This window comes from Choristoneura fumiferana, chromosome 24 (genome assembly GCF_025370935.1).
Source record: "Choristoneura fumiferana chromosome 24, NRCan_CFum_1, whole genome shotgun sequence".
NCBI classification, from domain to species: Eukaryota; Metazoa; Arthropoda; class Insecta; order Lepidoptera; family Tortricidae; genus Choristoneura; species Choristoneura fumiferana.
The window spans coordinates 12484203-12507744 of NC_133495.1; the positions used below are offsets into that span (position 1 = coordinate 12484203).

Below are 23542 nucleotides of genomic sequence, written 5' to 3' on the forward strand. Positions count from 1 at the left end.
TTTTATTGGCATTGGATTTATCTTATACTAAAATCACAACATTCAATTAATATCACTAAGTGTTACATTTTATACAAACAATATATGCATTTAAATATTCAATAACCTACTCACAATACTGGAAGCGTAGCTTAGAAAATAAGGCATATATTAGATAAGCACTAGATATGTACGATGAGGTACCCAAAATGTTCTGAACTTTTTTATATTTAATTAATGTACTCCTATATATTATTGTAGTGTACGTATATCGGTCACTTTAAGGCTCGACTACACCGGTGTTCAAAATACACTGAAGCCGGAGTCTGAAGGCTCTCTCATTGGTTACGTTTTTATCGCACACCGTCCAACCGCGTCTGAAAGTTGCTGACGCACTGTTGACGCACTGTAATCGCAGTGACACACGCATTCTTTTTTGAAGCGTTTTTCTGTACTGTTGTTTAAAATCCATTTCATTTTTTTATTGGTACAAACAGTCAATACATACATGAGATGGAAATAAAGAACTGTAACAATTCTATGAATTGTTTTTATAAGGTCTGAAATAAACGTATTTTTTATTTTATTTATTACTAGCTTATGCCTTTTATGCTTATGCGCTCGTCTGCGCGGATCTAGGTTATCGCGCGGTGGCGCCCTCTACCGGAATAAAAGGTATCCTATGTTGATCCTTGGGGTTCAAAGTACCTATATACCAAATGTCATCAAAATCGGTTTAGTGGTTTCGACGTGAAAGCGTAACAGACAGACAGACAGAGTTACTTTCGCATTTAATATAGTAGGGATTTATACCCCGCATTAGAACACACCGCTGACACTAATATTAATACGAGAGTGAGAGGGACGTTACGATACAAACTTCGAATTTCGTACTAGACCTTCAGGAAGGTAAGTCAGCAGGGCTACTACAAAACTTGAAGTTCGTGTCGTGCTGTCCCTCTCGCTCTCGTATTAAATAGTATAAGTGTCAGAGGGACCGCACGACACGAACTTCGAGTTTCGTAGTAGCGCTGCAGGACTTATGAGAAAGCAATACCAGTGTGATAAGTTGAACCCTAAGATGACCGCGCTTATTAAATTGAATATTAACATCAATGTCTTCATCCTGCGTTGTACTTACAATTATTCGCGATCTACCTTCACATTGACTCCTTATATCGTTTTCACAGCTATATTTAAAAGCTTTTTTGAACATGAAACTACCGTGAGACTCACTCATATTAAATGATATTGTAACGGATAACTCACGTCTTAAACCGAGTTTAGCTCGACATGTTTCGGGCTGTTTCAGTCGCGCGAGCAGAGCGGTGGCGCGTAGTGTGCGTGTTGCGGCAGCCGCCGAGTCGCGAGCTCCTGAGAAGAAGGGCTACGGAATAGCCCGAAACATGTCGAGCTAAACTCGGTTTAAGACGTGAGTTATCCGTTACAATATAATTTAATATATTTTGAAAGCCTAACAGCGGGACAAATGGGACTACTATTATAAAATTATGGAAGAAAATACACATGATAACATATATATTTAATTTTACTGTTAGTTTTAGTTTTATTATTATAAGATGATGGCGTGGCACTTGTGGAACCAAAATAAATCTTGCTTTCTTTCTTTATCAACTCTGTTAAGTTAGGTATATATATGTTCCTCTAGCTATGAAAACGACATAAAGATAATCACTGTCGAAACATATATTTACTGATAGAAGGCACTGTAAAGCATAAGTTATATTCACATACACAAAGGTTATACACAAAACATACAATTATTATTCTAATTTAATGCGCGAAAAAACAAGAAGTGTCTACACGGTCCTTATTTTAAATTGAAGAGAGAAAAAAGATATTTGTATGAATAATACGAATGTTTGTTCTCGGGTCTTGGATTTTTAATATGTATTTAAGTATGTATTTATCTATATAAGTATGTTTATCCGTTGCCTAGGGTTGCCGTTGCTTGGGACTAGGTCAATTGGTGTCAAGTATCCCATGATATTTATTTCGGGAACACACAAAAATTTACCTTTTTTATAGTATTTTGTATTTTAAATTTTGTCTATCTCTAATAAACTTTTCTCGTATTCATTCACCGTAACCAGTTCTTCAAGAGACGACGACACTTCTTGTGTTTTCGCTCACGATTCAGTGCGATTTTGGTGCAAATAATACATTTTTTATATATAAAACCGTTTGGTGCCAGCTACGTATTGGTTCATTTGAACATTTAATATCTAACACTTTACAGAGATTAAGGGGCTGTTTCACCATCCATTGATTAGTGTTAACTGGCGGTTAGGTGTGATGCCGTCTCTATTTGTTTTGTTCGAATAGACGGAGACGGCATCACATTTAACCGTCGGTTAACACTAATCAATGGATGGTGAAACAGCCCCTAAGAGTAAATTAAAAACGTAGAGGAATCAATCTATAGAGTGGTGAGTTGTGCATTGAGGGTTTATTGAAAGGGAAGTATCGCTAGATGGCGTTAATATGGAGAGGTTCGTTTCACGTTAGTCTTGTTTTCGATTGGCTCATTTCGTTTTTTAACCTATCACCAGGAGGGCTACTACAAAACTCGAAGTTCGTATCTTACCGTCCCTCTCGCTCTCGTACTAAATAGTATGTGTCAGAGGGAATGTACGACACGAACTTCGAGTTTCGTAGTAGCCCTGCAGAGCCCGGAATTTTCAAGGCATTTTCGATCTGTCATAGTGACTTCTCACTTATCGACTTCCGATATTCAATATCGATATATCGATATACAACATGTTCAAAATAAATAAAAGTAGAGGTCAGCAATAGGCGGTTTTATCGTTAAAGAGCGATCTCTTGATATCTTCCAATTAATAAATCATTTTTCTTTCTTTTTCTTTCTTTCTTTCTTTCAATTAACTTTTAGGCAGTCGAAAATGTGAAATAGACATATGCATTGGATTGGATTATGCAATGAAAACAATGAATAGTTAACAATTTCAAATGTATGATTCAATTTAATATTTAAAGTCTGGTGTAGTGCTAATAAGTGTTCCATTAGTGTCTTTATAAAATGTATTACGATTACTATTTTTCGATATCGTTATCGATATTAGATAAGTAGAATAAGTCACTATGACAGATCAAAAATGCCATGAAAATTCCTGGCTCTGCCTATCAAAATCGTGACGCAAATGTCAAAGTTGTCAAACGGACCGCACGACACACTAGCGCCAACTAGGCTGTCACTGAAACTCTCATTCAGCAACACATTTGTGATTTCTTACTTACCTGTACTAACACTTTTTTTGTGCCATAGTTTTCTCTATATACTTAACAGAGATTAAAGCTATTTTAATTATTATGATTATACGAAGGCTAAGCCTAAGATTAGCGATTTGTATGGCCTCTCAAGACGAGGGCCTTTCGGAATACGAGTAGGGCCATAGTTCCCACGCAAGCCCAGTGCAGATTGGGAACTTAACACAAACCATTAAATTACTTTACATGTGTGTGCAGGTTTAGGCAAAGCTCATGATAAATTTAATCATAATTCTGCGAGCCCGTACTCGAATCCACGACCTTCTGTTCCGTATGTAAGGGCACAAGGAAAACCACTAAGCTCATACTGAGATGTACTAGCGAAGAAAACTCACTAACTCACTTCTTATATGGACACAACTCACTAGTTTCACTTTTACGCACAATTTTTCAAACGTCCACACAAAACAAAAAGGAATTAGCCAAATAAGTACAGCTGTTCTTAAGCGATATGCTTAAATAGACACGGCAATCAATTGATTCTTAACTTATACTATGGCTTTACTTTATAGTAAGTTCATCCCACGTAACTACTAAACATACCTACTATCGACATCGATTATAACGAAACACAAATAGCCAACCCTCCATCCTGACCTTGGGCCAGACAATACAACTACCGCCGCAATCGCTTAGCGAAGAATTTGGAACAAATTATTTGTATTTCCACTCTATTGGTTAATTCCTCTAGGCATGGAAGTAATTACTTGTACCTATATCACTTTAATAGTTACTGATCAGTTACAAGTTTATCCCACTAATAATATTCGTTAAGCATGTCAGCAGCAATGGATGGATAGTTGTGGAGTTCAAAACGATCTATACACTCTTAATATAGGCCAGTAGTTCTAAAACTTTCACCAATTTTATGAAAGTTTCTTCATCAGAAAAAACAATAAGAACTAAGACTTGTAAATGTACTTAAGATTGGTTTTTTTGGAATCTTTTTGTATTTTTTATTTCAATTCCAAATTTTTACTTTTACGGTCATCCCGTAAAACAGAAATTGAAAATACAAACTGAAATATAGATGCACAGAAAAAACAGAAAAATAAGACCATCACTGGGAATCGAACCCAGGTCCTCGGTAATCCGTACCGCGTGCTATACCGCTACACCACTGATGGTTAATTCTAAATATTCTTCGTTCTAGGTAGACCATCAGTGGTGTAGCGGTATAGCACGCGGTACGGATTACCGAGGACCTGGGTTCGATTCCCAGTGATGGTCTTATTTTTCTGTTTTTTCTGTGCATCTATATTTCAGTTTGTATTTTCAATTGTAAATGTACACAATCTGTCGACCTTGTTTAGGGGTCCCGTACCCAAAAGATGCCCATAGAAGTATACTACTAGGGCCCCACTGTCCGTCCGTCCGTCTGTCACAGGCTGTATCGTTTAAACTATAACAGGTAGACATCTTTATAATTTTCTCGGACTTTGTATTACTATGGGGCCGATAATTAATAAAAAGAAAAAAAATCCTCTCCATACAAAATTAACGTGTTATTTTCTTAATAATGACAATGAGGGCTATCGCGAATGAATTCGCCGCTAGAGGCGCTAGTGTAGCGTGAGGTCTCCGAAATGTCAAATCTCATAGTTTTTGGGTGAGCTACGCGGGTTTATTTATAATTAGAATAATTTTGTGAATATTTTCCAATATGTGAAAATAATTGTGGCAAATATGCGTTCCGGGGCAATGAATGTCTGTGTTTTGAGACAGTTTTGGCTTTCGGAAACCTTTGTCCTCCCTTTTTTCTGAACAAAACGGGGACTATGCAACACTGTGGCATGCTCGATATTTTTATGGCACGGCTTTAAGGTGTATTAAATATGATTTTAATCTAAACTTTGTTTTCACGCCCGTAATAACAGACTTTGTAAGCCATACTTAAAAACCTCACGCAACAGTGCGCCATCTAGTGAGACAAAAAACGATAGCCCTCATTGTAGAGTGGTACGGATTCCCTTCGTTCAAATCCGCTCCCACTTGACCGGATATTAACATTAACTACCTAATATATATTAGTATTTATTTAAGTTCGTTATTTTTTATTCACATCATAAATAGAACTTAGCTTGGAAAATTAGATGGGTTTGATCCCGCTTATAATAAAGTTTTTCTCTTCATAAAATAATCTCCATTCAATGCGTAGCGAAACATCGCTAGATGGCGTTGGTATCGAGAGGTCCGTTTGACGGTACAGCCTTGCTTGTGATTGGCTCATTTAGTTGCACCAATCACGAACGTGACACTAATGTCAGTTGTCAAACGGTCACTGAAACCTTCATTGTTATTATTTTAGTAAATATGCGAAGCGCTAAACGCGTGTCTTTTTTTAACTGAGCATTTTTAAAATACTTACATCTGAGGTAGAGAAGCGTTCCAAAATATAATATCTATTAAGAATAAATACTATTTAATATCTGGTAAATATTTGGATGAAATAATACTGTATTCTTAAACTACTGTAATTTTCGCTGTAAAATAAATTATTTAAAGTTGCGCAATATAAAATAATGTAAATATTCAACACCAATTGAATTGGTTTTGACGGACATTGTTAGTTTCTCTATGCATATTGCGGTTTTTTACTTCTTGACTTGAGAATTATATAAGTTTCTGTTCAAAATTTAATTTTTAATACAAGCTGTTTTTGCTGACTGTACTTTTTGTTGAGTGTACTTGGATTGTCATTTAAACTGCATATCCGTACCAAATTTCAAGTCGGTACTATTCACCACCGAGGAGTTCCCTCCTGCGGAGACGATCCTGGCAGGACCACCAAGATGTCACTACCAGATTATTGTATTGTCACCAAATTTACATAAGTATGACAAATTTCAAGTCAATTGGACCGCTGGAAGTGGGTCAAATTTAGCTTCCAAGATTTGACCCAAATAAATAAACAGGGCAAGCTAAAGAAAAGCTTGTAAAAATTAACTCTTCGAAAGCTGCGTTCGATTCAAATTATAACTACCCGAAAATCTATAGATCTTTTTATGCTCAGACTACGATTTGACAGTTAGCATAACGAAACATACTTTATATATTAATTTAGTTCTCTCAGCTTTTTTGTGCAACTCATTAAATTATGCGTCATGTTTTCAGATTTCGCTATTTTCATTCATAATTAATATATAGAAAGATCTGTCGTAAGGAACTATATCACCAGGACGAGGAAACTGAGTCACGTACCAGGATGGGACCTTTTATTAATCAATTACTGGCAAATACAGATTGATCCCCTCACTACACCAAATTTCTACCCTCCTTTCCCTTACCCTATTATCCAACTTTCATGGTCTAACCGGGGGTAGAAACAAAAACCGACACATTCGTTCATCTCTGCGGCGCGTTGGGTCGAGCTCTTGCTCCCTTCGACGTTCTCTTCGCGAATTAAGATACGAATCCTGCATAAAACACCCTGGGGTGGAAGAATCAAAGAAGAAAAGCGAGCGTCCAACAAGATCCAGCACGCGAGGGGGAGTAAATTCGAACCAGGTTAGACCCCTTCAACTTCCTTCTACTTCGCCTCCCCAATTACACTATGATTTCCTTGAAAAAAGTATGGGATGTCAACATGACATTAGTAGCACAACGCGTGCCTGGTACGCGATTCACTTTCTGCGACTGCAAGTGAGATAACTTTAGCAATATATTAAACCGCATCAAGTTTTCACGTCAAAAATTCCTGAAATATAAAACACAAATTTTCCTAAAGATGTCAAGTCAAACTCATATCAAAATGCCGTTGAACAAATTAGGTGTTGCAGCTTGCAAGCGTCATGTCGTCCGTTTTATCGTGTCGGTTTAGCGGGGCTTAAGGCGAGCTTTCGTCATCGACCTCCTTTATCACGCTGTCGGCCTCCCATCGCGTGCGGTCTGCTATCAGCGACTGCAATTTCTGTTGAAGAAAGAAAGAAATAAAGAATATGTTGAATGCCTACGCGGTCAATGTTGTCTGACACTCGATATCTCCCAGGCTAATTAAATATTCATAATTATCTAATAATTAATTATATATTGATGGGGTGGTGATTATTTTTTGTTTCATTTAGTTTAGTACCTATTATTTAATTTAATCTGTTTAGTTTAATTCAATTTTATGTGGGTATCTTAATTAAATTTAATTTATAATGTAATTTAATTTGTTCTATTTGACAATGTATTTTTATTTTTAGCTGCAATTGTATTTCAATAACTATTATACATTATATATTAATAATGATTAATCATTAACACCCCTCTGCATAAACGTACTTCGATGCCCCATTCCCATTTGCATTCGGTTTCATGAGGTATGCCCCCCTCCTTTTAACCTCGGTTTGGCCTTGGCTCACAGCGCGATTCGACAAAGGTATGTCGTATGTCGAAAGGGGAGCCCTATGTCCAACAGTGGACGTCCTACTGCTGAGATGATGATGAAGACGACTATTTTGTAGGTACGGTCAGTTCCCTAACATAAGTTAGGGACACAGCACATAAGTGAAGGGCCGGATTTAGGGGAGGGCATCCGGGGCTCAGCCCCGGGGCCTCTACAAAATAGGGGGCCCCACAATAGAGAGTTCGGATTTTTTATTTTTTATTCCGACGAGTAAACACTAGTAAACAACTTTTCCTTTGATATTTTTTTCGCTATCGAAAATACAAACTGAGACATGGATGCACAGAAAAACCAGAAAAAGAGACCAGCACTGGGAATCGAACTGCACTGCACTGGGATTCCCAGCGCTGGTCTCTTTTTCTGGTTTTTCTGTGCATCCATGTCTCAGTTTGTATTTTCGATATGGTTTCACGGGATACCCGTAAAAGTAACAAATTTGAAGTTGAAATAAAAAATACAAAAAGACTCCAAAAAACCAATCATATTTTTTTTCGCTGTTTTACCCTTACCTATAATGATTTGTACAAAGATTTATAAGTACTGTTCTTAAATATATATATAAAAAACATACTAATATTATAAATGTGAAAGTGTGTGTGTTTGTATGTATGTGTCCGTCTTTCACGTCGAAACGGAGCGACTTGACTTGACTGATTTTTGGCATAGAGATAGTTTATGGGCCAGAGAGTGACATAGGCTACTTTTTATCCTGGAAAAAAGGAAAGTTCCCGAGGGAGCAGCGCGCGATAACCGAATTCCACGCGGGCGAAGCCGCGGGCAAAAGCTAGTTAAACTATATTTTTGGGGCTCCACTCCTTTGTTGCCCCCAGACCTCTAAATCCGGCCCTGCTTATGTACCCCCTTTTTCATACTAGTTGCATAGAAAAGTGGATATTTATGTTAGGGCACCGACTGTACCTCTGGCTTGTCCAACAGTACGATCCGGTTCTCTATCTTGGGCGCCAGCTCGCAAGACTGCTGCTCCAAGTCATCCAGCGAAGCCCGGCGCGTTAATCTGAACAAAAAATAGTATTTTATGCAACTGTATCGTAATAGGGGTCCTTAAAACACGAGTGTGGGTTTATGAAACGAGGCGTAGCCGAGTATCATAATAGGGTCACATGAGTGTTTTAAGGCCTAATTACGTACAGTTGCATACAATATTTTATCTATATCCATATATTAAATCCTCTATCATGTGTTCAAGAACCATTGAGAATGACCTGCATTAACGAGAACTAGGTAGGTGCTGCTCCACGTGGTCGCGGCGCCCCCCCCCCGTGCTGTAATGATGTATGAAATCTCATTATGATACAGAAATCTGTATCGTAATGACCATTACGATACAGCCGTGTTCATAATAGAATCCAATGTCGTAATGCTGGTCATTACCTATGGTTTTTGAACCCATAATTGAGGATTTACTATATGGGTGTAGATAAAAACAGTTTAAAGAAACAATACGGTAGAACTTAATGTGGACACACACGCGTTTTAGGTCATTAGAGTTGTATGAGTACAGATCTAGTGGACAAAGTTTTTTCATCGTATTAGTAGACTTCGGTAAGCGAGTACGAAAATAATGATGGCAAATAATTGTACATCTGTACTTACATCGTGGTGTGTGTGTGTGTGTGTGTGTGTGTGTGTGTGTGTGTGTGTGTGTGTGCGTACCTGTGGGGTGGGGGTGGGGGTGGGGGTGGGGCGGCGGCTCGGCGGCGGAGGAGGCGCGGCGGAGCGGCGGCGGCCCGTCCAGCTCCGTCACGTCCAACATTTTCACTAGACTGTGCCTGGACAGTAAGTATTTGTAAACAAGTCATTCAACGAACAACTTTTTAGTTGTTGCCATTATAATTTTATTTTAATAATTATTATTAGTTTTTGACCTTGGAGGCTTTTTACACCTCTGAAGATTGTATAATTTAATTAATTTAATTAGTTTACTTTGACATTTAGAGACTATATACATCTCTGAATTATTTAGATTAGGAATTTTATTATTAACATAGGGACTTTATACATCCCCTTGCTGTATAATAATTTTATTATTAACTCAGGGACTTTATACATCCCCTTGTTATGTTTAAGGCTGTATATTGTTAAGCTTATGGATTTTAAACTTTTATATTTTTAGTTTAAATTCTAGTCACAGGCTCGCGACGTCGAAGTTCCCAAGACGATCCCATAGAGCTTATGGGAACGGAAGCAATACCATGCCCTCGGTACCGCTCTGCTTTCAGAGCATGACATGAGTGCGTGTGAGCTAACTTTGGGGGCGGCAGACGTGAACTTGCCTTCGAAATCCAAAAGCTTAATGGTTACTTGACCTGAAATGCATATTTCAGAACCAAATTATTATTATTATTATTTTAAAATTTATGACGGTGGAAGCATTCTACACTTCCACTGAACGTAGATATAGTTTAGATATAGTTAGTGTTTAGTATTGTAACTAAGGGACCCCATACATCCCTGTATTTCTTTTATTATTATTTTTTGTATTTTTTTTTCTTTAATTGTATAATATAGTTTTTAAGTATTTTATTTGTAATTATATTTTTATGAAAAAATGACTTTCTGCCAAGTTTATTGCGGCGCATTCTTCTTGGCAATGATGGTCTTTCCGAAAGCGCTGGTAGTTTAAAAAAATGACGTGTAAAAGTGCCCATTGCGGCCTATTTACTGAATAAATCATTTGAATTTTTTGAATTTGAATTTAAACGTGTTCTGAGTTACTTATTAAAAGTATGATTTTATGGGGAACACATTTACTAAAAGTTAGGAGTTGTTTTAAGGCAATTCCTTCATGGCTCGTCTACTAATAATGCTAGTATAGTATACGAGTAGTACTTTGCAAATATTTTTCTAACAAAGTGTGTTACTCTTGTTGGACAGAAAAACATACACTGAAAAATTGATTGACTGTCAAAATCCAATCCAATCGTTGCATTCTCGCGGCGATATCGTTCCGCGCTAGCGGGGATATCGCTTCAACTTATCCGAAAATCGCCAGTGTGATAAGGCTCTTGCAGAGACAATAAACAGCGGGGTACCTGCGGCTGAGCGTGACGAGCGACTGGCGGTGCTTGGAGTAACAATAAACAGCGGGGTACCTGCGGCTGAGCGTGACGAGCGACTGGCGGTGCTTGGAGTAACAATAAACAGCGGGGTACCTGCGGCTGAGCGTGACGAGCGACTGGCGGTGCTTGGAGTAACAATAAACAGCGGGGTACCTGCGGCTGAGCGTGACGAGCGACTGGCGGTGCTTGGAGTAACAATAAACAGCGGGGTACCTGCGGCTGAGCGTGACGAGCGACTGGCGGTGCTTGGAGTAACAATAAACAGCGGGGTACCTGCGGCTGAGCGTGACGAGCGACTGGCGGTGCTTGGAGTAACAATAAACAGCGGGGTACCTGCGGCTGAGCGTGACGAGCGACTGGCGGTGCTTGGAGTAACAATAAACAGCGGGGTACCTGCGGCTGAGCGTGACGAGCGACTGGCGGTGCTTGGAGTAACAATAAACAGCGGGGTACCTGCGGCTGAGCGTGACGAGCGACTGGCGGTGCTTGGAGTAACAATAAACAGCGGGGTACCTGCGGCTGAGCGTGACGAGCGACTGGCGGTGCTTGGAGTAACAATAAACAGCGGGGTACCTGCGGCTGAGCGTGACGAGCGACTGGCGGTGCTTGGAGTAACAATAAACAGCGGGGTACCTGCGGCTGAGCGTGACGAGCGACTGGCGGTGCTTGGAGTAACAATAAACAGCGGGGTACCTGCGGCTGAGCGTGACGAGCGACTGGCGGTGCTTGGAGTAACAATAAACAGCGGGGTACCTGCGGCTGAGCGTGACGAGCGACTGGCGGTGCTTGGAGTAACAATAAACAGCGGGGTACCTGCGGCTGAGCGTGACGAGCGACTGGCGGTGCTTGGAGTAACAATAAACAGCGGGGTACCTGCGGCTGAGCGTGACGAGCGACTGGCGGTGCTTGGAGTAACAATAAACAGCGGGGTACCTGCGGCTGAGCGTGACGAGCGACTGGCGGTGCTTGGAGTAACAATAAACAGCGGGGTACCTGCGGCTGAGCGTGACGAGCGACTGGCGGTGCTTGGAGTAACAATAAACAGCGGGGTACCTGCGGCTGAGCGTGACGAGCGACTGGCGGTGCTTGGAGTAACAATAAACAGCGGGGTACCTGCGGCTGAGCGTGACGAGCGACTGGCGGTGCTTGGAGTAACAATAAACAGCGGGGTACCTGCGGCTGAGCGTGACGAGCGACTGGCGGTGCTTGGAGTAACAATAAACAGCGGGGTACCTGCGGCTGAGCGTGACGAGCGACTGGCGGTGCTTGGAGTAACAATAAACAGCGGGGTACCTGCGGCTGAGCGTGACGAGCGACTGGCGGTGCTTGGAGTAACAATAAACAGCGGGGTACCTGCGGCTGAGCGTGACGAGCGACTGGCGGTGCTTGGAGTAACAATAAACAGCGGGGTACCTGCGGCTGAGCGTGACGAGCGACTGGCGGTGCTTGGAGTAACAATAAACAGCGGGGTACCTGCGGCTGAGCGTGACGAGCGACTGGCGGTGCTTGGAGTAACAATAAACAGCGGGGTACCTGCGGCTGAGCGTGACGAGCGACTGGCGGTGCTTGGAGTAACAATAAACAGCGGGGTACCTGCGGCTGAGCGTGACGAGCGACTGGCGGTGCTTGGAGTAACAATAAACAGCGGGGTACCTGCGGCTGAGCGTGACGAGCGACTGGCGGTGCTTGGAGTAACAATAAACAGCGGGGTACCTGCGGCTGAGCGTGACGAGCGACTGGCGGTGCTTGGAGTAACAATAAACAGCGGGGTACCTGCGGCTGAGCGTGACGAGCGACTGGCGGTGCTTGGAGTAACAATAAACAGCGGGGTACCTGCGGCTGAGCGTGACGAGCGACTGGCGGTGCTTGGAGTAACAATAAACAGCGGGGTACCTGCGGCTGAGCGTGACGAGCGACTGGCGGTGCTTGGAGTAACAATAAACAGCGGGGTACCTGCGGCTGAGCGTGACGAGCGACTGGCGGTGCTTGGAGTAACAATAAACAGCGGGGTACCTGCGGCTGAGCGTGACGAGCGACTGGCGGTGCTTGGAGTAACAATAAACAGCGGGGTACCTGCGGCTGAGCGTGACGAGCGACTGGCGGTGCTTGGAGTAACAATAAACAGCGGGGTACCTGCGGCTGAGCGTGACGAGCGACTGGCGGTGCTTGGAGTAACAATAAACAGCGGGGTACCTGCGGCTGAGCGTGACGAGCGACTGGCGGTGCTTGGAGTAACAATAAACAGCGGGGTACCTGCGGCTGAGCGTGACGAGCGACTGGCGGTGCTTGGAGTAACAATAAACAGCGGGGTACCTGCGGCTGAGCGTGACGAGCGACTGGCGGTGCTTGGAGTAACAATAAACAGCGGGGTACCTGCGGCTGAGCGTGACGAGCGACTGGCGGTGCTTGGAGTAACAATAAACAGCGGGGTACCTGCGGCTGAGCGTGACGAGCGACTGGCGGTGCTTGGAGTAACAATAAACAGCGGGGTACCTGCGGCTGAGCGTGACGAGCGACTGGCGGTGCTTGGAGTAACAATAAACAGCGGGGTACCTGCGGCTGAGCGTGACGAGCGACTGGCGGTGCTTGGAGTAACAATAAACAGCGGGGTACCTGCGGCTGAGCGTGACGAGCGACTGGCGGTGCTTGGAGTAACAATAAACAGCGGGGTACCTGCGGCTGAGCGTGACGAGCGACTGGCGGTGCTTGGAGTAACAATAAACAGCGGGGTACCTGCGGCTGAGCGTGACGAGCGACTGGCGGTGCTTGGAGTAACAATAAACAGCGGGGTACCTGCGGCTGAGCGTGACGAGCGACTGGCGGTGCTTGGAGTAACAATAAACAGCGGGGTACCTGCGGCTGAGCGTGACGAGCGACTGGCGGTGCTTGGAGTAACAATAAACAGCGGGGTACCTGCGGCTGAGCGTGACGAGCGACTGGCGGTGCTTGGAGTAACAATAAACAGCGGGGTACCTGCGGCTGAGCGTGACGAGCGACTGGCGGTGCTTGGAGTAACAATAAACAGCGGGGTACCTGCGGCTGAGCGTGACGAGCGACTGGCGGTGCTTGGAGTAACAATAAACAGCGGGGTACCTGCGGCTGAGCGTGACGAGCGACTGGCGGTGCTTGGAGTAACAATAAACAGCGGGGTACCTGCGGCTGAGCGTGACGAGCGACTGGCGGTGCTTGGAGTAACAATAAACAGCGGGGTACCTGCGGCTGAGCGTGACGAGCGACTGGCGGTGCTTGGAGTAACAATAAACAGCGGGGTACCTGCGGCTGAGCGTGACGAGCGACTGGCGGTGCTTGGAGTAACAATAAACAGCGGGGTACCTGCGGCTGAGCGTGACGAGCGACTGGCGGTGCTTGGAGTAACAATAAACAGCGGGGTACCTGCGGCTGAGCGTGACGAGCGACTGGCGGTGCTTGGAGTAACAATAAACAGCGGGGTACCTGCGGCTGAGCGTGACGAGCGACTGGCGGTGCTTGGAGTAACAATAAACAGCGGGGTACCTGCGGCTGAGCGTGACGAGCGACTGGCGGTGCTTGGAGTAACAATAAACAGCGGGGTACCTGCGGCTGAGCGTGACGAGCGACTGGCGGTGCTTGGAGTAACAATAAACAGCGGGGTACCTGCGGCTGAGCGTGACGAGCGACTGGCGGTGCTTGGAGTAACAATAAACAGCGGGGTACCTGCGGCTGAGCGTGACGAGCGACTGGCGGTGCTTGGAGTAACAATAAACAGCGGGGTACCTGCGGCTGAGCGTGACGAGCGACTGGCGGTGCTTGGAGTAACAATAAACAGCGGGGTACCTGCGGCTGAGCGTGACGAGCGACTGGCGGTGCTTGGAGTAACAATAAACAGCGGGGTACCTGCGGCTGAGCGTGACGAGCGACTGGCGGTGCTTGGAGTAACAATAAACAGCGGGGTACCTGCGGCTGAGCGTGACGAGCGACTGGCGGTGCTTGGAGTAACAATAAACAGCGGGGTACCTGCGGCTGAGCGTGACGAGCGACTGGCGGTGCTTGGAGTAACAATAAACAGCGGGGTACCTGCGGCTGAGCGTGACGAGCGACTGGCGGTGCTTGGAGTAACAATAAACAGCGGGGTACCTGCGGCTGAGCGTGACGAGCGACTGGCGGTGCTTGGAGTAACAATAAACAGCGGGGTACCTGCGGCTGAGCGTGACGAGCGACTGGCGGTGCTTGGAGTAACAATAAACAGCGGGGTACCTGCGGCTGAGCGTGACGAGCGACTGGCGGTGCTTGGAGTAACAATAAACAGCGGGGTACCTGCGGCTGAGCGTGACGAGCGACTGGCGGTGCTTGGAGTAACAATAAACAGCGGGGTACCTGCGGCTGAGCGTGACGAGCGACTGGCGGTGCTTGGAGGCGCGCGCGCGGCCGCAGCGCACGTTGATGGCCGCGAAGTGGTTCTGCACAGCTAAGCCTATCTCTGGGCACATGTCCTCTGATACCTGCCAGATCAACAAATAAATAGACATACATACGTTATACACAAGCGTTTCTTAAGGGCGGTATGGATCCCGAGAATTCTCAGATTAAAAGAATACATATATATTTTTAAATATTAGAATTAGAATTAGAATCGTTTATAGCAAGTCACATTACAATTTAAAGGTGGAAAATAATATAAATAAGTAGTACACATGTGACACCCTGCAAGGGCATGGCAAATAACCCAACATAACATAAATTTATATTCTAGGACTAGGCTTCATATTATTATATACAAATTCTAAACGCTCTAAGCATTTCTTTTTATTATATTATTATAACGTCAATTTTAAAGCTAGTAGCTGTTTTAATATATACTTTGGATGGCCTAGCCTTGGCCTGGCCAGGTTAAGTCATTTTTATCGGTGATCAAATTAAAACTCCATGTATGTAGAAGAACCCTCCGTCGAATAGTCGGCTAAAAAACTACATAGTACAATACAACGCCTCATCCAACTGTATTTTTCCTAGATTACAAGTGCATATACTGACCAGCACCCTACAAGCGGGCAGCATGCTGAACCCGTCGTTCCCGTTGTAAAGGTACTGCTTGACCGCGAGCCTGTAGGTCAGTTCCCTCTGCAGGTACTCGTCGCCGACCTTGACGAGCTGCCGCGCCACGCGCGCCCCCGCCGGCTTGCTCGGGTCGAACCCGAACGAAACGCCTGCCACCTGTACCATACATTACTTGATAACTTACTAATTACATATTTTCCATCACACTTGCTCGTAAACTGTGTCGTAACGTGCAGGCTACCTTGGTTGCAACCCCCCAAATAAAACCCTCGACCTTAATGTGCTTGTCATGAAACCCGTGGTCGGTAAATGAGTTATTGCCAGTACTAATTTCATCAAAAATCAAAAAATCAAAATCAAAATCATTTATTCAGTAAATAGGCCGCAATGGGCACTTTTACACGTCATTTTTTTAAAACTACCAGCGCTTTCGGAAAGACCATCATTGCCAAGAAGAATGCGCCGCAAGAAACTTGGCAGAAAGTCATTTTTCAACATAAATAATTACAAATAAAATACTTAAAAACTACAGTATACAATGAAATAAAAGAAAATACAAATAATAATAATAATAATACAGGGATGTATGGGTCCTTAGTTACAAAACTAAACTCTAACTATAATCTACGTTCAGTGAAGTGTAGAATGCTCCACCGTCATAAATTAAAAAAAAAAAAAAATTATAATAATAATAATTTAATTCTGAAATTTACATTTCAGTCAAGTAACCATTAAACTTTTGGATTCCGAGGCAAGCTCACGTCTGCCGCCCCCAAAGTTAGCTCACACGAACTCATGTCATGCTCTGAAAGCAGAGCGGTACCGAGTGCATGGTATTGCTCCGTTCCCATAAGCTCTATGGGATCGTCTTGGAGCTTCGACGTCGCGGGCCTGTGACTAGAAATTAAACTAAAAATATACACGTTTAAAATCCATAAGCTTAACAATATACAGCCTTAAATATAGCAAGGGATGTATGAGTCCTGAGTTAATAATAAATTACTATATAGCAAGGGGATGTAGAAAGTCCCTGAGTTAACAATAAATAAAATTCCTAATCTAAATAATTCAGAGATGTATATAGTCTCTGAATGTCAAAGTAAACTATTTAATTAACCAAATTATACAATCTTCAGAGGTGTAAAAAGCCTCCAATTCAAAAACTTAAAATTATTAAAATAAAGAAATGGAGATGTATAAGGTCTCCAAATGTCAAACCAATAAATATTTTTAAATTAAATTCTGCAACGTGGACAACGGCAACAGAACCAGAAACTAGACACGAAAGTGCGCCGGGACACTGCCAAGTCACACTTCACAACACTTATTTATACACCGACATAAACACACACACATACACAAACACGAATACATCATCACACATCAACATCCTAATTTTCATCGACTTTCAGTTCAGGCCATGTCGCATCATCACTAAGTACTCCTCAACTTTATAGTAAGCTTTCTTCAGAAGTGCACTCTTATGTATTCTTTAAAAGAGTTGTGTGGCAATTTCCATGCTTCTACAGGAACTTTATTGTAAAATCTCACACAGTTTCCCACAAAAGATTTGCTTACTTTCCGTAAACGGAATTTTGGAACGGCAAGCTTGTGCTTATTACGAGTATTGATATCATGTACGTCTGACACTTTTTAAAGGACTCGATATTCTTGTGTGTATACAATATCACATCATGTATATACTGTGAAGCTACTGTGAGGATGTTTATCTCCTTGAAGCGTTCTCTTAGTGAATCTCGGGAGCCAAGGTTGTAGATAGACCGGACTGCCCTCTTCGTAGAATGAAGATAGTTTCTATGTCGGCTGCCTTGCCCAAATCAGCATACATAGGACATTATGCTGTGAAAATAACTGAAATAAACTAGCCGGGCAGTTTCAACGTTGGTAAATTGTCTGATTCTTCGTACAGCATAGGCGGCAGAGCTCAATCTACCAGCAAGACCAGAAATATGCGGGCTCCATTGTAAATTACGATCCAACGTAAGACCAAGAAAAACAGTCTCATGCACAAGTTTCAGATTCTCTCCGTTTAAGGAAATAGTTGTTTCAAACTGTCTCACATTAGGCAACGAAAATTTCATACACTTAGTTTTAGCTGCATTTAGTAATAATTGTTAGCGGTGAACCAGTTTAGCGCCTCTGCTAAAGTCTCATTGATGGGGTTGGATCTTCTTGTTGCCTGTTTACTTTGAATATCAAAGAAGTATCATCTGCAACAATACTATGTTACATTTCTGTTCTAGCAAGTGGGGCAGGTCATTTATATATACTAGAAAGAGAAATGGACCCAAATGGAGCCTTGTGGAACTCCAAGCTTCACCGCTGAGCCAACTGACTGCGTTCTATTTATGTCCACTTTTTGAATTCTTTGGCTGAGATAAGACTTACCAGGTTAAGTCTTTAGCTGAAAGTCCATAGTGTTGAAGTTTGCGGATAAGCGCTCATGCTCCACGCAATCGAAGGCCTTGAGAGGTCGCAAAATAGCATGTCATGAAGCCCGCGGTCGGTCAATGAGTTGTTACTGCATGTGTGCTGCTGCTCCGTGCGCGCGCTGCACACGCACGCCATGCACATGCTGCGGAGGGGGGGGGGGGAGGGCGCGGGAGCTGGTGCTGCCAAGAGTGCACTTAGCGGTATCGACAATTTTTTTTTAATATTACTTTTTCTTTTACAAATATGTAGTATATTTGTTTATTCGCAAATGTGATGAAAACATTGTATGTCGCACGGGCGGTACTAGAATTACGAACATCGACTCATTAAAGCCCTCAGTCTTCGACTTCGGGCTTCTAATAGACTCTCGTTCGTAATTCCTTATTTACCGCCCTTAAGACACAATGTACTATAGGGTCTGTCTCACCACTAATTGGTAAATTTTATTTTACAGATAAATGTCATGCCGTTTCTGATTATTCGGACAAAGCAAACAGAGACGACATCATAGATATCGGTCTCATAAAGTTAATCAATGAACGAAGAAGAAGAATGAAGGGATCCCACAGGGTGCGAAAAAATCCGATTTTTTATAATAAAAATCAAAAATAGTTTTTTTTTTTATATAAATTGGATATATATCAGATATATATCCAAATAATTATTTTTTAATTTGTGCTCAGAAACAAACCATTTTACAAGTTAGTTATCAAATAACTAATAATATAACTATATTTAATAGTTTTTATTTAATATTGATTTAGTACATGTTGGTCATTGCTTTTGTTGAATAAGTTAGCTCGTAAATAAGGGATATATTAATAAAAACATATAATTGACTCTAAATTATATTATTTCTTACCTAACTAGTAAACAGAATCCGGCAATTTAATTGATATGTTGTGGCTAAAATCCGGCAAAAACAAAAAGCACACACAGATTGTTCAACTTTTTAGGGTTCCGTACTCAAAGGGCAAAATCGGGACCCTATTGCTAAAAATCCATTGTCTGTCTGTCTGTCAGGCTGGATCTCATGCACCGTGATAGCTAAACAGTTGAAATTCACAGATGATCTTCACAATAAATTGAAATTGAAATAGTTATGTTAGTATACGCCCACCCACGAAATGGACGGATGATCTGAGGGTATATTGGGTAACGTTTCTAACACTCTCGATCACAGTGAAAATAACAATTTTCGCATACAAAAACTGTCGTTTGATTGTGATTGCGAGTGTCCACGCAATAGACCCTCTGGTTTATGCCGCGAGCCACGATGGATGCAGGCCGCTTCTAGCCGTAGCAGCTGGAGGTCTAGGACTAACAGTGAGCGTCCTAAGAATGCTGATGACCTTGAGAATACTTTGCTATGCTGTTTAAAAAAAAAAAGACTGCCATGTTTCTTGCGGCGCATTCCTCTTGGCAATGATGGTCTTTCCGAAAACGCTGGTTGAATAAAAAAAATACATGAGAGCCCTTTGTGGCCTACTTTCAGACGGCAAACGTTTTGATTTTTTGACTTTGACTCTGACCTGCGGAAACCGTCCCTCCAAGCTCGGGTACTGGCTGACGGCATTCTCCAGCACTTGCAGTATGACGGCCCCCGAAGCCTCCACCACGACGATGGGGTCCCGCATGGGAATTATGGAGCCCAGGTCGCGCAGGGTGAAGTCCCCGGCCGGGTGCACCTGGGGGAACAATTATACCAATTTTCTCACAGATGGGTCTCTTAGGGCTTACGGTGTTTGACGCGCGCGGTCTGCACGGAGCGGGGGGGGGGGGAGCCCGTTGAACTATAGCACGAGCAGCGCTAACTGCGCGGGTCGCGTGCACAGGACTGTATAGTAGGAATTATTGAAGAGTCCCGATCTCGTTAACAGCCAACCTTCGAACAAAGCCATTTTATTCTATTGTGCCCTCAACCGGTAATACTCAGTTTAAAATGAACGGAAATATAAAATAAAATAGTTCATTGAAATAACGACTTTATTGTCTAGAGTAGAATCATCATCATCATTCCAGCCTATATTCGTCCCACTGCAGGGCAGCGGCCTCCTCTCAGAACAAGAGGGCTTGGGCCATAAGTAGAAAGGCTAGAGTAGAAAGTGCATTTTAAAATAAATACACGTTCGCACCCAACAGTGCAAGGACTGCTGCTTCGCGGCAGGATTAGCGAGCAAGACGGTGGTAGCAATCCGGGCGGACCTCGCACAAGGTCCGACCACCTATCACCTATGGTCATCATCCCAGCCAGTTATAAAGCCGTACCTGGTCAGAGCGGAAGGTCCCCGAGTTGAGCAGCACCAGGTCGGCCCCGGTGGCCGCGAGCAGCACGTCGCAGATCCAGTTGCCCAGGTTGCACTCCTGGCGCCGGATGCACGAGAACCGGCCCTCCAGCGGCACGCAGAACTTGCCCAGAACCTCGTCCATCTTGCCTTCTATCATGGCTGGAAACATCACCACTTTGTTTTCAGCACCGATCAAATCACCCAAAGGTAGACTTCCGACTGGAGCGGCTGTATCGCAACGGCCGCTGCGTCAGTGTCGCAGCGGCTCTGACGCAGATTGGCTTCCGAGCAGCGCGACTCCGGTGTCAGTTTGTTGTTATTCCATGCAAAATAACCTCAAAACCACGTGCGATCCCTGCGATCGCACGGCAGTGCTAGCGCAAACATGGCACGACCGCTATCGCTCGGCGATACTGACGCGGCGCCACTGTCGCTTTTTTCTTGTCAATAAATGTTGTGAGTTTGAGTTTGAGTTAGAAATAGTGAGATAAGGAAACGTTGTGGTCTGAAAGAAGATGTAGTGACAAAAATTGAGAAAGGTATGCTGAGATGATTTGGCCATGTCGAGAAATGAATGAAAACGATAGACGAAAAAAAGTGTATGAGGCGAGTGTGAATGAAAGTGTTGGAAGGGGTAACCTAGGCGGACGTTTCGAGACCAAAATCAGGGACGTCTTGGAAAAAGGCCAGGTCAAGAAGTACCCTAAACGAAGAGCATATTATATATTTTTTTTTTATTGACTGAATGGCAAACGAGCAAGTGGGTCTCCTGATGGTAAGATATCACCACCGCCCATCAGGGACAACTGCAAACACCAGGGTATTGCATGTATGAAGGGAATAATGAAAGTGGACGAAGCGAAACAAGTATGTAAGGATCGTAGCAAGTGGAAAGAAGTGGTCTCTGCCTACCCCTACGGGAAAGAGGCGTGATTATATGTATGTATGTGTGTATGAAAATAGTACTTTCGAACCCTAACCCAACCTTTTCGTAGAAAAAGTCATATAGTAACATCGCATTGCTTTTTGAATTTATTATGACGCTTACTGTGAGAACGTTCTACGGTAGATCAAGAATCAAATGATTTTCATCGCTGATTTTCTGCCAGAACCTTCTGTCTTTCATAACTCACGGAACGATACACAAATAATATTGATGACGCTGATCTAACCAGAGTACTTGTCAGTGGCTGCCTTGAGCACGGCGTCTTCTGCGTACGCGCTGGTCACGTGCACGTCAGCAATGTCCACGCGCGTGCCGTCGGCGGTGAAGCTGATGCTGATCTTGGAGAACTGCCGGAAGTCTGTCCCGCTCTTCACTATGTATTTGTTGTTTACCTGACGAGTACAATGTATCATCATACCCGGGATACTGTCAGAAGATGCATGTTTTTTTCTCTCAAACTGTCAACTATTTAGGACATATTTCAGGATTATCCTGTAGAACCCTATAGTTTATCAATAAATGTTATAACAATCCTAAAGTACTTACAATTTCAGAAAAATCGTCCATAAATATGAAAAATAATTTGTGAAAAATATTTTCGGCGAAAACTTAAAGAATCAGTATAAAGACATGCAAACCGATGGACGGAAAATAGAGAACAACTGAGGTACACTTCGATTATAATATTAAAGTACTGATAAAATTTAATAACAATTAAAGCTACTGATGTTTAGGTCAAGTGATAACTAGGTCAAAACTTATTTAGGCGAAAAAATATTGATGCGAAACTTTTTGAACGGTTTTATTTAGCTTCCCTTTTGGGTCTTGTCTATAGAACATAGCTTAATAGATGTTTAGTTAAATTTATTTGGCTAAATAATAATAAGATCAATGACAATTAGGTCAAAACATTATTCGGCGAAACGACATTTATGCGAAAAAAATTTAGACAAAAGAAATTAGGGCAAAAGTATTTAAGGTTAGATTGCACTTACCTCTATGACCTCATACACGTGGTCATGTCCGCCGAGGATGAGATCTATGTTGGTATTGCCTTCCGCCAACTTTATGTCATTTGGAGTGCGCATGTGCGTGAGAGCTATAACGTACTCGCAACCCTGGGAACAATAGATGTGTTTCATACGACGAAATCGGCCAGTAGCATCACACTGCGGGGCTCCTAGGTTATCGAGTTTTAAGCGTTCGAACGAGCGCGCATGTACGCTACTAGCATTTTTGTTTTGCGTCAACACTAGCGAGTCGTGGTAGCAAAATGGTTTGACCTATGGGTTCTCAAGTGGAGGGTCGGGAGGTCGGACCCACGCTCGCACCTTCACCGTAAAGCTCGTTTGGAAAAAAAATAGAGTTGCGAGTCCAGATTAGAACCGACGATCCTCTGTTTGAGAAGCCACAGGTCAAACTACTAGGCCACCGCAGCTGTGACGGCTTAGATCTTTACACCTGTTTTATTTTGTTATATAACTTCATACCTCTTGTTTGAGCTGTTCGGAGAGTTTCGCCCCCGCTTGCAAAAAGTCGATGAAAGTTACTTCCTCAGGATTTATCGTTGCCAGCGTCTCCAGCCATTCCTGAAAGAGACAGCTGTTGATAAAGTAATGTACACTAGTGTTAAAATCCTATAACCCACGCAATAAAACAAACAAGGGGAATCCAGTGTTAATGGTGGAAATACACACAGAATATGTTTGTACACAGAAATCTACTAGTTAGCGCAAATATCGTCCGGTCACGCTTGTGATTGGTTTAAAACAAAGTGAGCCAATCGCAAGCAAACGGACTTCACGATACTAAACGCAATCGATAAATTATCGATAAAGTACATCGTGACGTGACAATGAGTCCTACCTGCTCGACGAGTCCGATGAGTCCGATCTTGTGTCCGTTGCACATTTACGCATGCGTGATGCGACCGTCGCTTAGAGGCCGGACGGTCTCGTTGGCTGTGATGATGATGGCAGTGAGTCCTACCTGCTCGACGAGTCCGATGAGTCCGATCTTGTGTCTGTTGCACATTTACGCAAGCGTGATGTCGCTTAGAGAC

General features: G+C 43.3%; 1 protein-coding gene across 1 annotated transcript in view; it reads right to left on the minus strand.

The window, feature by feature from the left end:
- Positions 1-23542, minus strand: part of LOC141441734 (mannosylglucosyl-3-phosphoglycerate phosphatase) — a 38334-nt gene continuing 14792 nt past the window's right edge. Inside the window, exons 7-16 of the mRNA XM_074106567.1 lie at positions 22971-23069; positions 22476-22598; positions 21707-21872; positions 20515-20693; positions 19779-19934; positions 15769-15948; positions 15112-15236; positions 9367-9468; positions 8597-8696; positions 1-7198 (exon numbers count right to left, since the gene is read on the minus strand). Of these exons, the coding sequence (XP_073962668.1) occupies positions 7115-7198; positions 8597-8696; positions 9367-9468; positions 15112-15236; positions 15769-15948; positions 19779-19934; positions 20515-20693; positions 21707-21872; positions 22476-22598; positions 22971-23069 (1314 nt within the window). The 3' untranslated portion in view covers positions 1-7114. The remainder of the gene's footprint in view (positions 7199-8596; positions 8697-9366; positions 9469-15111; positions 15237-15768; positions 15949-19778; positions 19935-20514; positions 20694-21706; positions 21873-22475; positions 22599-22970; positions 23070-23542) is intronic.